The following is a 16,886-nucleotide window of genomic DNA, read 5'->3' as shown; positions in this document are numbered from 1 at the left end:
GGGGGGGGATAGTAATACCTTTGTACCTTTTTGCTATATTGTTCATGTCAAGCAATTAAACATTTAAAAACAACAGAAGTTGACCCAAAGTGATGCAAAGTGCTAGAAAAACTTATCCAGATTAAAATGAATAATTAACTAAATTTAAATATATAATTAAACATATACACTAGTATATTAAAAGAAGTAGATTTAAAAAAATAAATAAAAACAGGATTGTTTAAAAATAATGTACTAGGAAAAAGAGGTTACTAGCATCCTATTTAAAAAAAAAAATGCATTTTTTAACTTAAGAAAGGTAATGGGCACATTACTCCTAAATTTGCACAATCATGAAAAGGATGATGTTACACGCCTGTACGCCTCCTCTGCAATTAATCGGAAAGATAAGGAGATGTATGCACATGGAAAACCGATCTGAGACAAGTGCCCTTGAAAAACAGGGAAAACTTCAAAGCCATGAGATTCCCATCCTCAGAGAGCTTAAATTATGTGGTCGTCCAGTCAGCATGAAAAAGCACACAGGGATGATCTGAGACCCAAAGATGCACCTGGCATGAACTTTCCAAATAACTTGAAGGGTGGAGGATCCATCACAGGAAGGAAATGCATTCATCTTTAACATGACTGTAAGAGTGAGGATTGTGTCTATCAGACCTATCAGCAGATCATAATGCTTAGCTCAAATTACACTCAAACATGAAGCAAAAGATAGATATGGTAAAATAACGCAAATGTCAGAGGGCAAAAAAAGAGAATGTGTGTGAGGTGGAGTGATAAACTTTTAACATTGCTTTTTACTCCCTGAGCTTCCAAATAAAGAATTAGACATCTCAGATAATTCATGACCATAAAGAGGTTTTATTTCATCTAATCTTTTTTAATGTCCACATAAGAACCCATAAGCAAACACTGGTTTTAAAGCAAGACCCATGCATCAAATGCAACGGCAGTGGAAAGAGACAAATTAATTTTTATATCTTGTGTGTGGGCCAAAAAAAACAGGCAATTGAGCCAGTAGCATGAGAGATGTAATATTACACTTTATCAGCACTCTGGGAGTGTAGTGTACACACAAACAATAAACACCAAAAGAGCTAAACAATACATTTTACCCACTTAAAGACAAATTCTTCCAAAATGAAAATTTGCTAAATATTTACTCACCCTCAGGCCATCTAAGATGTAGATTAGTTTGTTCCTTTATTAGAACAAGGGATGCACCGATAGCGATATCAGGCCCGATACTGGTCTCCTGTACTCGTACTCGTTAAAATTCCCCGATACCAAACAGCATGTGATAAGCACCATATTCAAACAAAGAAACACCAACAACAGACAGCAGAAAGGAGTTAAGGATGTATGCAATGAATATAATGTTAAACATTCAGTATTAACACCTGTACAGCTTTAATTCAAGATGACAACCAGGGATAGACTTTTTCACCGGAGGAAGCATTATTATTGATTATGGACTGCTTTTTGTTTGTTTGTTTGTTTTGGCCAGAAGTGATGGTTTAAAGTTAACACACCTTTATGATGGGTTTGTTTCTTACAAACATGCAGCTTTTCACTTTACAACTTGCTAATTGATGGATTGGAGTCGTGTGGATTACTTCTGGATTTTTGTGATGTTTTTATCAGCTGTTTGAACTCTCATTCTGACGGCACCCATTCACTGCAGAGGATCCACATGTGAGCAAGTGATGCAATACTAAATTTCTCCAAATCAGATCTAATGAAGAAATAAACCCATCTACATGGGCCTGAGGGTGAGCAAAGCTCCAGCTAATTTTTTATTTTTGGGCAAACTATTCCTTTAATATTAGAAACTATAAATCATCTCATTTATAAGATGAAACGCGGCAGTTTGAATTTTGGGGTGAACTATCCTTTTAAATGTACTTTGTTTTCGCCCTACCACAAAGTTGACTTCTCTCCTATTCACCTCCACTGATCTCTGCATGATCACACCATCTGAGCCAAGAGATCTCACAGTTCCGGGTGTGATGGCAAGAGTAACTAGCTCATGGGCTCTAAAAGCATCACTTCCCAATCCTCCCATAATCCTATGTCTAATACAAACGCTCAGAGATTTATCAATTTAATACACTTAAGAGGGATTTCTCACATCTCAATAAAAATGCAATGAAAAGCACAGCTTAATAGCACAGTAGGCTTTAGCTAAGTCCCTTTAAAAATAGTCACTGGACATCAGTGATGTCCGCTCCTCCCAGCTATTGTGTAATTAATAAGCAGGCAGTGGGTGCCAGCAGGATTTTGCATACAGCTTCAGGTAAGGACAATTAGGGCCATGGTTAAAGGAAAAAGTAAAAACAGATCTCATTGATAACACTGGGTGGACAGTGGGATGAGGCTCTGCTCTTCAGAGCCTCACTGGATCTTTGCCACCGTCCCAGAGCCAGGCACAGTGTTGCCGCTGTGGAGTCAAAAATCATGGCTCTACGCCTGTGAAGACTGGACCTTCTTCTGAACCTCCACGTGCTGTATTCCCTGACAGCGGTCCAGCTGTAATCTCCACAATGACAGAGGATTGCATTAGAGGACTGAAAAAATAAATAAATAAAAGAAAAAATTCATCCACTTCCTTACCATGGAGATCTGGAAATTTGAGGGGAAGGAAGAGAGGGCACTGTTTTCTGCCTGCCCAACAACTTAATTTCTCCACAATCCAGAGAACAAAAGCAGGCCTCTTGTGAGGTGAACTTTTACCCTTTCCAAACATACTCACTACAGAAGCCACGAACGGTTAAATGGCATGCTTTTAAACCCAGCTTAATGACTAATTTTAATTTCTTAGCTCCCGATACTGTCTGAGATTATATCAAATGTTTTTAACAAAAAAAAAAATTTATTACTACTATTATTATTTTGTTAACCATTTTTCATTTTTATTTATTTATTTATGTATTTATTTACCTTTTTAATTATTTAACTTTGGGTTTTAATGTTGTTAGACCTTGGATTCATGAATTAAAAATGAGAATTTAATGGCTACATTCCATCTATATGCTAGCATATATAAACTAAGTTGCATGTATTTGGCATGAGAGAACACAGGCTCAACCTGGTCACTGTAATACCTGTAGCACTAATTTAAAAAAATAAAATAATAACAATGGTATGGTGGAAAATCAAATCCTTTCCAGATACAAGTGGGGGCCAACGGTGGATTGAATAGCACATACATTCCTTGCTAATTTGCAAACCCTACCGGCACTGTAGCACGGCACGAAGGGCGGCGTGTGTACATTGCTGTCAGGAAATTCACCAGATCCATACATTGTTTGGACTTAAGACATAATCCCCTCCATTGATAAAATTATGTTGAATGTGTCTGGCTGGAGTTCTGCAACGAAGGATTTAGCACACATGCTTTTTCCTCTTTCTGGTTTTCCTTTAATTTGCAAATCTTGTAATCTAAGCCTAAAGCTGAGTGAACCAACTTCTAAACCAGCAGTGCTGTATCGGCCAAGACTGCAATCTGTTTTCCATTTGAGTGTCAAGACAGCATCCACACTGGTGGTTGACAAAAGCTGTTATTTCAAAAAGATTATATACTAAAAATCGTGTGAGGACTTTGGTAAGTTTATGAACTATTTCAGTAAAGGGGAAAGAACCGAGCACAGTGCAGCTAAAAAATACAGAGCTAGGCTATTTACCAAACACTTCTACTGGAACGTAGCAGCAGCAACACCATTCACCCGGAGGGAGAGGGTTATGGTTTTCAACACAAGGCATGTTTTCAGCATTAGACCAAGCGTTGCAGGAGTACAAAGCCAAACCGTCAGAGTCTGTCTCCATGTCAGGGCGGACACGGCGCGTTTGGCTGCATAAGCGCCAGCAGAGCAAAGCTCTAGTCTTGGAATGGCTGGGATGGTGGTCTCCATCAAAGTGTGCTGAAGACAGACTTCCTTATTCTATTTCCTCGGGAGGAAATATTGAGTTAAGATTTGCAGCAGCAGCAGAGTAGTTCGTTTTAAGAGGTGGCAGACATAGCCGAGGGGAGGAGAGGAGCCAATAACTGATGTGCCCTGCTCCCTCTCACTCCCTAAGGGGGCATATTTCTCACAGACTGCAGTTTGACTCTGTTAGGGGTCCAAGGTTGCAGGTCTGGCATTCTGGAGCCGACCGGGTCGGTCAGTCAGTCAGCAGGGTTTGGCCGTCTCTCTCCAGACCACTCCCTGGCCCCATCAGACCTTTGATGCAGGTTATTATGTATAACAAATTACAGGTTTTAAAATGTACTGATTTGTACCTCATAATATCTAAATGGTGCACACACTGAGGGATGTGGCTTGGACTCCACCGCACGTTAAAACGGGAAAACGCCATAAACCGGACAACGACGGAACATTCCATTAGCACATAGGTTTCACCTCATGAAGAGTTTTACATGTCTCCACTCGTGTTGTGCATGCCAGGAGATGGATACAAGCCTGTTATATCCATAAACTTCACTTGGGGGAAAATGCAAAGATCTTAAATGCCTCTGGCCTGCATTCAACCTCAACTGGCCTTTCTCAAATCAAAAATAAAAATACACAGCTGACCAAAAGTCTACACTCTACAAAATTATTTCACAGCCTACACCTTCACAATAACAGCTAAATGCAATAGTTGTAACAACTAATTAATAATACAGTGTTTCCCATACATTGATTTATTTGTGGCGGCCCGCCACAATATCAACACTGACCGCCACAAATAGATTTTCCAAAATGCATTGACAATATAAACATGAATAAAAAACTTAAACTTGAATAAACATGAGCTCTGCACGTTTCAAAGTCAAAACGCAGCGCGGATGTTTTTATATGAATGTATCTTTGAAGGGCACTGGCTGTGTTTAGAAAAGTTTTGATGTCATTTTCATTTAATCTTTCCTATAACGCCTGATAAAGCAGCGTTTATGAGCACAGCGCTGTTTTGATTACAGCCGTTACCGGGAAACCGCTATTTCTGACGCTCCTAAAGGTATAGGTTCTTTGCAATAGGAGCCTGAGAAAAATGCTCATTTTAGAATAAATGTTTTAAATTATATACACACACACACACATATATAAATATATGGAAACTATATGTATATACACTCAGCTGTTTGAAAGTTTGGGTTGGTAAGATTTTTTATATTTTCAAAGAATTCTACCATGTTCACCACAGCTGCATTTTGTTGATCAAAAAGAGAGTAAAAAAAGTAACATTGTATAGTTGTTGTTATTATTTAAACATAGTACATTATATTATTAACATGTTGGTCAATTTAATGATTGTTATATTTCTTCCAAAAAAAAAAAATCTTAGTGTGTGGATAGATAGACAGACAGACAGACAGACAGATAGATAGACAGATAGACAGACAGACAGACAGACGGACGAACGGATAGATGGATAGATAATAACTAAACAAATGGAACATTAAGCAATTTAGAAATGTACAATAAATGCATCTGCTTTTGATAAACTCATATTATTTTGCCATCAGCCTCAGTTTGTGCTGAAACTGTGCTTGTGTGCAGCTGAAAAACAACCAGACGTGACCTGTGGATATGAATGCTCCGGCACCATGCGAGACACTGCGCCGAGCTGACAGTGGAAGTGACGCTGTCATTGTGCACTCACCCCGAAGAGCCCGTGCTCTTGCACACGCTGAGGAGGGGCCGTTTCTCAGCGAAGCTGTCAGTGTTGAGGGAACCTGCAGCCGGAGGGACAGAAAGGGGAACATTAACCACTGACCCACATAAAGAGGGACATTCATTAGCCACCCGCACATGAGGCCTGTTGTCTCTCCGCCAAAGCCACCCACCCACCGAACTTGAGCTTAAAAAACAGCTACCGCAGCAGGAAGCGTGTTGATTGCATTACAAGAGATCTGTAATCAAAATTATGCCTTGAAAACATCCTCAAAAAAAAAAAAACTTTCCTGTCAGCTTTGACATTCACACACCCTCACATAGAAGAGAATAATGCCCTATTCCTCAGAGACTTATGGGGATCAAATGAAATTAAAATACCAGCATGCAAGACATTAAATGGAGACAGAGAACAGAAACGCCACTCAGTGCAACGTGTTGAATGCAAACCATTTCTCCTCCGACTCTAATGGAGAAAGCCTTCAAAGCTTTAGGAGGAGTCTTTTGTCTGACTGGCTTTAATTTCAGAGCTTCGGAGGAATTACAGAATGGCAAAAGGCCGGTAGGCATATTTTGGGTGGAGAAAACATGTCGCACTGAGTTTACAGATCCCATGCTTATCTAATTCTCTTGATTTAAAAGAGAAGGGGGAAAACTTCCATTCATGTCCGGATAGAAGAAGAAGATGTTAGCCTTTGTGGAGCTGTAATTTGGGTAGCCATGCCATGACACTAATCAACTCCAGGAACGTACGGTCCCTGTGGCGTGGCGTGTGAGTGCAAATGTGTCATTCTCAAACCTTAACAGTTTAAAGGGCCTCTCCTCCGTCTTCACTTCTCTGTCATCAGACATTGCGACTGGTCACGATATCCAATCATAATGTAAATACGACAGGCCTCTAAAAGACAACAGCTGCCTTCTATTTGAAAGAACAATTAAGGGGCAGAAAACCACCCCTTGCTCCTCTCCATCTGTAGATGTGTGTCTCAAAAACGGCTGGACTTTAAAACAAGCGGTTTTCATTTGTATTTTCCAGTGCCTGTTTTCAATCTATGCTGTGAAATATTGAGAGAATTGTTTTCTGGAAGACATAACAAATTTCCTGCATTTCAGTAAATAATACATTTATTGGACAGCTATTTACGAGTGCGCTTTCAGCAGTGGGGTAAATTTAAACGGAGAGGAAGCAATCGCAGATTTTTGGTCAGCTGTGGATATGACCATCCGTAGCGGTCACCTGGAAATGAATCACTGCAGAAACAACAGCAGAAGTCAAAAACAGAACGGATGCGGAAAAAAAGTCAGTTTGCATTTTTAGAGAAAGCGGAACTTCCTCCTTTATTCTGGGAAAGACCTTGCATTATTAAAGTTGACACCTATTTTCAGGACTTTCCAAATCCGCTCACCCAGCTAAAACAATTACTCTTTTTAAATCCCACTACAGTATGACACTGTTTGCTCCAAACAGATCACAATCAGTTTCCCCACTTGTAAAATTCATTTGATTTAGCTGAGAAGCGTTCTCCTCATGTGTCGGCCGTCTGCTGCTTCTTATTATGACCATTCTCTTTTATCTGAATCCAGCCGGCGTTCAATGCCTTTATTGTGCATTGTTTAAATCTGCCGAAAGGACAGAACACAAATTCTGTGCATAAATGTCACACTACAATACGACTCAGTGCATTTCCTGTTCCTTTTGTTTTTACATTTGAATATGACCATGCCACTTATTTAGATTAAAACAATCTGACTATATAATATCTGAACAGATAATATCCTGTTTTGGTCATAACAAAGTGTGCAAAATCATCAAACAGGAAGAAAAAAAAATGTGAAAGGGACAGTTTGGCATAACATTAATATTTAAGCATACCTAATCAGGTTGCGTGCATTTTAGTTTAGTAAGATGTAGCGTGCATTTTTTGTCAGACTATTCATTTTCGTTCTTTAACAAATGGAATGAGCACAGGCATGCGATTGCCAATGAGTGAGCCGTGATGAAAGAGAAGGAAAATCTCAGAAGTCTGCAGTTCCTCTCTGCCAGAGCGGCGGTAAAAGTCCAGGCAGCCAGCTGATAGCACGCCAACATAATTGTGAAGGACTGATTTTAATATTATGAAGGGAAAACAGCGGGGCTCTGGCGAGCTCTCAGCGCTATTAAGAAACAGAGGGTAGTCTTTAATTTAAACATGATATATGGAAAAGCCAGTAAGGAAGAGAGACATGGAACTGTATAAATTGCCACATCTCGGTCTAGCTTGATTTGAAAAAGCATGTAACTTGCGAAAACTGATTTTACGTTCTGCAAATTTCTAGGCAAATAATAGTGACAAACATGACATGTAAAATAACGTGCCGTTTATGTAACATGACATGAAAAACATTTAAGCGTGGCGGGAGATCATGCTCTGTCAACACATATTTCAATTTGGAGGTGGACGCTTGTTCTTGACAAGCTGAAAATTAAGATGTCACTGGAATGTAGAATTTATAATAATATTTCAGAGCAGCAGTTTTACTTGTAGTAATGAAAAGTCTTCTAGCAGGGGTTATAAGCCTAAGATGGAGCTTAGGTCTATTCTAGAAAGCAGTTGGGGGGGGGGGGGATATTTTTAATTACATTTTTTTTTTTAAAGCAATTATAAAAAAATGTAATGCAACCAAATTTTTGTGCCTTCTTAGGATGCCAAAGTAAAAAGAAAAAGAAAAAAAAGAAACTGTCTTGTAGTGTTGGGTCATTCTTGAACGATTCGTTCATTTTGAACGAATCTTTAATGTGACTCAGGAGGAACGAGTCGTCTCGGGGAGTGATTCGTTCAGTTGCGCATGCGCAACATCCTATAGGTTCTGTACTGGAATTAGTCAAGTAGTTCACCGGTTTCGAGTCTTCGGGTTTTTCCCGAGTCATTCGTTCATCACGTGACAGCCCCATAAGTTTAACCTATGCAGTCTGAGCCGGAAAGAGAATTGATTAGTTCATCTCTCGAGTCTTTGGGTTTTTCCGAGTCGATTGTTCATCACGTGACAGACCCATAAGCTCACCCTATGCAGCTTTCCCATCACTACTGTCTTGCTGTTCAGTCTACACTACCATTCAAACGTTTGGGATCTGTAAGTTTCGGTTTTTGTGTGTGTGTGTGTGTGTTTCAAAGAGGTTACTTATGTTACCTAATGCTGCATTTATTTAATCAGAAATAAGTAATAGAGTAATATTATGAAATACAGTAATACAGTATAAGAAATACAGTAATATTATGAAATATTGCAATGTAAATGTAAAACTTTTTTTTGTAAAATTGTGATGTAAATTAATGTAATTTATTATCATCCTGTGATGGCAAAGATTCATTTTCAGCAGCCAATACTCCAGTGTCACATGATCATCCAGAAATTCTCAAAATTGAAAAACAGCATAGTGCTTTTTAATATTTTTGTGGAAACCGTTATACCTTTTTTAGGATTCATTGGCGAATTAAAAAGTTAAACAGAACAGCTTTTATTTGAAACAAGTCTTTACTGTTACTTTTGATCAATGTAATGTATCCTTGATTAATGAATGTATTAATTTCTTGAAAAAAAAAAATCTTTTGAATGGTAATGTATGCCAAGATTTGCATATTGCTAGGCCTATGCAGTATTAAATTTTTTTGTTAGATTTCAAAAACATTTTGTTGGGGCCACTATATGATAAAAGTCATGCACTTATGTGGCTCTGCAGAATGAGTGAAGCCAAGGCTTTTGGGGTGTATGATACTCACTGATATAAGGAGCAGACAGGATCCTAGCAGCTCGCACAGGTCCATGCCTCACGGAGAAGAGCTCCTGTGCTTCCCCGTTCAGCTGCAGAGAGAAGAAACAAACAGACATGCTTAAAACCCACCGGACAGTGATGTTACAGAGATAAACTCAGTTCAAAGACAGCAAAGAGTACTGTGGGTGTGAGAATGTGGTGATGCATAAACTCTGGAGGTGCATATGGTTTTGTACCAGAGCCACATCTCAAAGGTTATCAGGCCCGAGACAAAATGGCAACCTTATAATTACAGTACAGAGTTGACAGGGCTCCAGCATTTTATCTTGTATTTGTACATCAGCTAACACATTCCGTTTGAAAGTGTTGACACAGAGTGTCCAACTGAGAAACACCCAATACTGTGGCATCCCTTTTGGAACATTAACATAAAAGTACTCGACAGTGAATCACACAATGCTCTGTTTGGTCTGCAGCGGCTGTGATGTGGTTTGATAATGAGTCACCCAACAACTAGAAGATAAACATCAGGCATCTGTGGACAAACCAAAGCAAGATACTTAAAAAAAAACTGCTGGGTCTGCTCCATCAAGATGCTAATGCACAGGAATGCAGAAATGTACTACAGCTAGTGCCACTCCTGCTCCTCCCTTCAACGCCATTACAGAAGGTGTCGGTTCAGCAATTGTCACAAACACTTTGCACACAACTTATAGCCAGACACTGTGACGCTTTCAACACTTTCACAAAAAGTGTGAGATGTTGTGTCTGTAATGATGCTTCCAAATTCACGTCATAAGGAAGTGCAAAGCTTTCCTAAATTGATAACTGTCAGGACTTTCATTTTTTCTAAAATAAAGGCTTAGTCAGGGTGACAAATCACATAATATGACCGATATCTTGATCTCTACTACCATATGACTGAGACAGCCAAGTCTGAGAAACCTTTTGAATTGAAATGGACATTTTCACTACTTTACTGGGGAAGCGATATCATGTTTAGTTACCATTACTTTTCACATTTGACATGATTCAGAGCTTAACATGCATCTTGACATAATTTCACCCAACTTCAATACTAAAATCTGTATTCCAGGACACAGCCTTGCCTTTGTCTATGGCGACACCAAGTGGTGAAAAAGAGTCACAGCATAACACAGCAACTGAGCAATATCAAACACAATTTTAAGGTCGTTTGTGAGTCATATTTGACTAAATATTGATTTTAAATACAAAACTGGAATAAAAAAAGACAAATTCCCGTATTCATTTTCAAAACAAAGGACAATAAATGCAGTATACACCAGATAGTATGTAGTAGGCAGTACAACAGTATTGATTTCACTGCTGAGCTTCGCTGTCTACACCTTATTGTCACCAAAATGAATGATTTCCAGTTGCTTTGTCAATACAGAAAGAGTAGTCTAGAGAAAAGCATGCTGGCTGCATCCAAAAATGCTAAGTGGTGTAATTTGCAACTGTTAAAAAATATGTTCTATATAGTATGAATGTGTGTTATATGAAAGCATTGCAGAATATTTGTCATGTTATCATTGTCATGTGACCTACAGCATTGGTTGCATCACTTCACTGCCATTCACAACTTCTCTTCAGTAGCCTCATGGGATAGTACAGTGTCCACTGGCTGTGCAAGTCAGAATCTCACCAGAAGTAGTAGTTTATCCAAATAATTTTTGCCTACTCTTTTATGAATACTGTGAATTCGGACATACTACTCTTTTCACATTCTATTTTTAGCCTACTACATAGTCAGCAAGTATGCATATTCAGAAGCAGCCAGTGTAGTGCAGGCAAGAGAGACCATTTAAAATGTACTCACTGATATGCTCCAAATCTGCATTCCATCAGTGTATCCAATCATCAAGCAGAGAGGCGGGTCAGTGCCGCTGCCGTGCATCTCTTGGAACTCTGGTAAGCGAGCCACATCTGGACACAGGGCAAGAAACACAAGTTGTAGGAAATGACACAGAAGTACAACAAATAATTCACAAAGCAAGTAATTCACAAAGGCTTGACGTAAGTTGTAAACAGCTCAATAAACAAACAAGATGCAGATGATTAGAAAAATGGAACACATAATAATGATTCAAAAGTGGCCAAATATAGCACCTTTCTGATCGCCACTGTTTTTATTCTTCTGACAAAAAGAAAGTGTAAAAAAAAAGACCATGGCTGTCAATACAAGTGCCAATACAACTGGAAAATTAGGAAAGCTATGTCTATGCATGCCTCATGACATGTTTGCTGGATTGAGGAGCATGGTCAGCATTTAAGATGATCCAACGTTGGTGCAACCAAAAACTTTGCTAACCCAATATGACTAGCCCCAAACCACATTTAGGATTTGTGTGGAACATCTCAATGCTTGTTAAAACTTTTTTGTAAAAATGTGGTTAAGTCAAATTTATATAAAAAAAAAAAAGTCAAAATATTTATGAGCCAGTTCTTTTTAGTGAACCAAAAACATGCAGCATGACCAATATGATATAGTCTGACTAACAAACAAATGATTCATATGAGCTGGTCCTTTTAGTGAATCAAAACATGCAGCACAAACTTACCACTGATGTCTGTTTTCTCAAAGCGGACCCAAACTATCTTCTCTTTTTCATCATTTGGAGGTGTCCCAGTATATGCCTGAAAATTCAAAGATTAATACAGGCTAGATATCATCTAACTAAATTGTTCTTGCTCTCACTATCTATCACTTATATGTCTAAAAAGAGTCTTTCATAGGCTCTCAACGTTTTTACAACAGAAATACATTGAAAATTAAACATTATCCAACTTTAAACGACAACACACATAAAAAAGTGAATCTCCAGTTTTGTACACAAAATTACAAGCATAATTTAAAGGAAAAACATTTACCTGAGGGACTACATCCTGCAAGAACGTAACTACGCTCTCCATGTATGATTGCTCTCTGCAAAACAGTAAAAACTATTCTCATGAAAATAATATAACCACACAAGAAGAGACCTGGCCATTTAAACCTAAAAGCTTGAGCAGCAATGCAATATTTATCACCATTTTGTTTATTAGGACCAACATCTCAACATTTACAATAGTGATCACTGAATTGGCTTTACAACTGTAATTTCATTCACAAATGAGCCATTATGGTCTTACGTTGCAGCCTGTGCTCGAACCACAACCCCACCAGCACAGCGGCTCGGTCTGCGCGGGGAGTCAGACGCCATGGCCAACCACTCAGGATCCTGTTGGAGCAGAGCATGAGAAGATAGAGTCATGATTTTCACATGAGCATTACAATAAACATTACTGCAGAGATGCCTAATTGATCATTCTGATCTCAGTATTACTCTAAATTCAACAGAAGTAATAGGCTACAAATGATATCTGCACCACTACAGATCATCCACCTTGCAGATGGATGTAAACAAATCAGACACATATGTGCCTGGCTCAGTTCAATCTGCACAACAGACCCATTCCTATTAAGTATTGATCCTGTAAACGATCTATAATACAAACTTGTTACGACAAGCGAGATAAACTACAGAAAAGACTTCAATCAACTCCAGCAATATTTACTAGTAACCAAACTATAGGATGTATATACCATTATTATCACCATCATAATAATGTAAGTAGCTCTTCATTTCTTTACATTTTACCATAGATTTAACCATTTAATCCAAGACAATGTCCAAAGAGATGTCAAGAGTGTGTCAGAGAAAACACAGCTGTGAGTTTAGTCAGTTCAACATTTCATCATATCGACTTGATAATCTCCAGTCTGTTAGCTTAGCCAATACCGCTATCTGCCATTTCAACGCTTCAAAGACAATAAACTGAGTAGTGACAATAACTTTTCTCACTTTCTGAAAGAAATATATATGTAATGTATGTAAGAAACGTGCAGTTGAATGTTTAACGATGCGACATTTGTACTAACCAGAGGTTTTGTGTTTTGAATTCGGATCAACAGAAGTCCTCACAAAACGCCACAGTGAAGCTGACATGCAGCGGAAACAACAGATGCCTTGGCCAATCAGAGATGAGCGTCGGAGACAGACCGCCAATAGTGTTAGGACAAAGGTGGGCACTTGGCCCTTTCTGACCAATAGTGGATGGCAGGGACTGTTTGGGTTTGTTTGTTCGCTGAACGAATCTGACGCGTTGTTCAAATTAACATCGTGATGAAGTGTTATATAAAGCAATATTTGTTTGGTTCACACTCATATGAGCATCTCCGCATTTGAACATTTGCACAAAGGCCTGGATAAACGCGCATGTTACATCACGTCACGCTGATGTGTTTATTTACATCGAAGTATCGCGTGATGATCACCAACCGAGCTACTTCGCACAGCCTCGGCTTCTTTCGGAAAAAAAACGAAGTTTTAGACACTGGAAACTATGAAGGAATGTATAATGGTTCTTATCGTCAAAGGACGTCTTTAAATTATTTAAACTAGTTATATTAAAATAACAAATTGAAATCCTATTTCTTGTTTTAATTTGTCCCTATAACAACTTCCAATATTTTTATTAAAGAGCATACAGTTTTTATTGTAACATTTTTATTGACCTGTTTAGCATAGCAGCACCTTCAGTTTAGAATGACAATTTCTCCCATCATAAGAAAAAAAAAAACAATGTTAATGAAATCCTTGGAAACATTAAAATAACCATAATGCTTAAAATTCAAAATGCATAATTCATAAAGTTCATTCCTGCATACAATGTTAGCATTAAATCTTATGACACGGGGTTAAGATACCAGTGAACACTAGAAATGATGAACCATTCTCCTTGTTCAGTAAAACCATAGCATTGCTCCCAAAAAGATGAAATATAACAGGTGACATGTAAGCTGCAGGGAAATATCTTCTCAGAAGATAGAATTTCTTTCTTTTTTCCCCACAATCTTCCACAAAGACTGCACAAATTCAACTTAAAGTGCAAAAATCCCTATTTGATCCATCACGTCTACCTGACTGACCTGAAGCATAACAGAACTGAGCAGTGGACACACAATGGAGGAAAAACTAAAACTCATTTTAAAAAATCAAACATTTTCATTAGTCTGCAAAATATAAAGTATAACAACATAACACTAACATAAACTAAAACTTGAGTGTCGTGAATGGAAGCGAGTGATATTTTTTTTCTTTTGACATTTGTTACTTGCTTCAGGATTTGGTTTCTCAGTAGCTTATATAGGGTGACCATACGTGCCATTTTCCCAGGACGCGTCCTGGCCAGGATTTCTATATTGCCTAAAATATCTAGGTTTTGGCTTTGTTTGCGTGTGCAGAAAAATTTCAAAATGCTCTCGAGGTATTTTGATGTCATACACCGATCGGTCTGCACACGCAAACAAAGCCAAAACCTAGATATTTTAGGCAATATAGAAATCCTGGCCAGGACGCGTCCTGGGACAATGGCACGTATGGTCACCCTAGCTTATATCAACTAATATCAGAGTCTGACTGTCCAGCATGAATGTACAGATTGCATTGTTATAGGACCATGAATGTCAGCAAACACATACAGTAGTCTTCCCATGCTGCTGAAGCAGCGCTTGGACATTTTCAGACTGTTTCTGACCATTGCCGCCACCACCACCCCTCGCCGAGGACTGTGCGCTCGGTATCTTTGAGGATGTACATGAGGACTCTTTAAGAGGGGACTGGGACAAACTACGACGGGGTTTCTTCAGCACAGGTGAGGAGGAGTCCTCTAGCACCCGCTTGCCTGTAGGCAATCTGTCACAATGGGCCTCATTTTCCAATGAGTCATTACAAGGCAGGTCTTCAGAGTTTGTAAGGCTATCCGGAGATGACTCAAATATCATGCTTGTCTCACAGCTGCCATTATGCTGCTCTGGGATTGGCTGTACTTGAACGTCAGGAACCTAAAAAAAAAGAAGGAACTATATATGAAGCTTGAGTGTGGTGTTATTTTGAATCAAAATCCACAATATAATACAAAAGAAAAACAACCGCCTTTTAAAATGAAGCAGGCCTTAATTAATTAAATGGATACTGGTGTTTTGTTAAAAGAACAGTTCACCCCAAAAAAGAAAAATTGCAGAAAATGTTCTCACCCTTAGGCCACCCAAGATGAAGATGAGATTATTTGTTCATCGGAACAGATTTGAATAAATTCAGCATTACATCACCTGTTCACCAATGGATCCTATACAGTGAATGGGTGCCGTGAGAATAAGTCCAAACAGCTGATTAAAACATCATAATAATCTACAAGCTGTGTGTTTATAATTAACAAAACCATATTTTTTGCTTTCAGCTAAAATACAAATCCTCTATTCATAATATAGATTTCTCCAGTGAAAATGTTGTCTTGTCTAAATCAGGAGAGAAATATGCACAGATCAAGCACTGTTAACAACTGAACATAGTCCAAAACCGTTTTAAACAAATATGTCAGTGGATTTTGATGTTTTCCACTGGAGGAAGCGTTATTATGGATTATGGACTGGTGTTTTTGCCAGAACCAACAGTTTAAAGTGAAAACGCCTTATTGATGGATTTGTTTCTTATAAACACAGCTTTTCACTTCCGAAGACGTCAATTGGTGAACAGTCTGTTGTGGATTACTGTGGTGTTTTTATCAGCTGTTTGGACTCTCATTCTGACAGCACCCATTCACTGCATTGAATCCACTGGTGAGCAAGTGATGTACTGCTATATTTATCCAAATATATCCCGATGATGAATCAAACTTCTACATCTTGGATAGCCTGGTGTAAGTACATTATCAGCAAATTTTCATTTTTGGGTCTACTATGCCTTAAAATAGAAAATCTGAAACATTCCTAACCTGAGTGGGCAAAGAGTTGGTGCAAGATTTAGGAACGGAGCCACACTTTGGTCCTTGTAGATTATACACAGTCTCATAAGGTGGCAAACACTCAGCGGATGTCCCGAACGGCTCCAAACAGATAACAATGGCACTGGTATTATCAGCACGGAGCATGCGTTGACGCCATCTCAGTAAGGCATGGTTTACGAGCAGAACAGCATTTGAAACATTTTCCTTTTGGTTCTTTGCCTGTTGGAATAAACATTTAGATAAGCAAACGTTTCGAAAACACAATCAAGACCTTTCCTGAAGCATACATTTAAATGATTCACCTTGGCATAGTCATTTTCCTGGCAAATAGACACAGCCTCCTGTGGTGATACCATGTTCCATAACCCATCACTGCCTAAGATGACGTAACGGTGCTGCTTCAAATTCAGCTTGATAACAGCGGTATCAGGCTCTGGTGACACTACAAACTCTCCGCTGTAGAAGTCGTAACTCCACAGATCACCTGAAGACACATTCATGTGCATTAAATTATAACATTTTACATACCAGTGAAATCTCACTGTTTGCTCAGTCAGGAGCAGTGACTGATTTTCTCTTTTTATTCTGATGCTTGATTAACATTTAGGACACATACAGCAGCAGCAGCAGCA

At 38.7% G+C, this 16,886-nt stretch overlaps 2 protein-coding genes across 3 annotated transcripts in view; both read right to left on the bottom strand.

Moving 5' to 3' along the window:
• Positions 1 to 13,422, bottom strand: part of bcas3 (BCAS3 microtubule associated cell migration factor) — a 232,294-nt gene extending 218,872 nt beyond the window's left edge. Inside the window, exons 1-7 of the mRNA XM_016229261.1 lie at positions 13,349 to 13,422; positions 12,559 to 12,647; positions 12,298 to 12,352; positions 11,988 to 12,063; positions 11,246 to 11,352; positions 9,413 to 9,494; positions 5,644 to 5,716 (exon numbers count right to left, since the gene is read on the bottom strand). Of these exons, the coding sequence (XP_016084747.1) occupies positions 5,644 to 5,716; positions 9,413 to 9,494; positions 11,246 to 11,352; positions 11,988 to 12,063; positions 12,298 to 12,352; positions 12,559 to 12,629 (464 nt within the window). The 5' untranslated portion in view covers positions 12,630 to 12,647; positions 13,349 to 13,422. The remainder of the gene's footprint in view (positions 1 to 5,643; positions 5,717 to 9,412; positions 9,495 to 11,245; positions 11,353 to 11,987; positions 12,064 to 12,297; positions 12,353 to 12,558; positions 12,648 to 13,348) is intronic.
• A 1,381-nt stretch (positions 13,423 to 14,803) lies between these two features.
• ppm1da (protein phosphatase, Mg2+/Mn2+ dependent, 1Da) overlaps positions 14,804 to 16,886 on the bottom strand; it is a 9,322-nt gene continuing 7,239 nt past the window's right edge. For both annotated transcript variants that reach the window (XM_016229290.1, XM_016229291.1), the window contains 3 exons: positions 16,557 to 16,738; positions 16,243 to 16,473; positions 14,804 to 15,313 (listed from right to left, as the gene is read on the bottom strand). In XM_016229290.1, the coding sequence (XP_016084776.1) occupies positions 14,936 to 15,313; positions 16,243 to 16,473; positions 16,557 to 16,738 (791 nt within the window). In that variant the 3' untranslated portion in view covers positions 14,804 to 14,935. The remainder of the gene's footprint in view (positions 15,314 to 16,242; positions 16,474 to 16,556; positions 16,739 to 16,886) is intronic.

Source organism: Sinocyclocheilus grahami, unplaced genomic scaffold (assembly GCF_001515645.1).
Source record: "Sinocyclocheilus grahami isolate Dianchi unplaced genomic scaffold, SAMN03320097.WGS_v1.1 scaffold350.1, whole genome shotgun sequence".
Lineage (NCBI taxonomy): Eukaryota > Metazoa > Chordata > Actinopteri > Cypriniformes > Cyprinidae > Sinocyclocheilus > Sinocyclocheilus grahami.
This window is presented reverse-complemented; position numbering and strand designations above follow the sequence as displayed.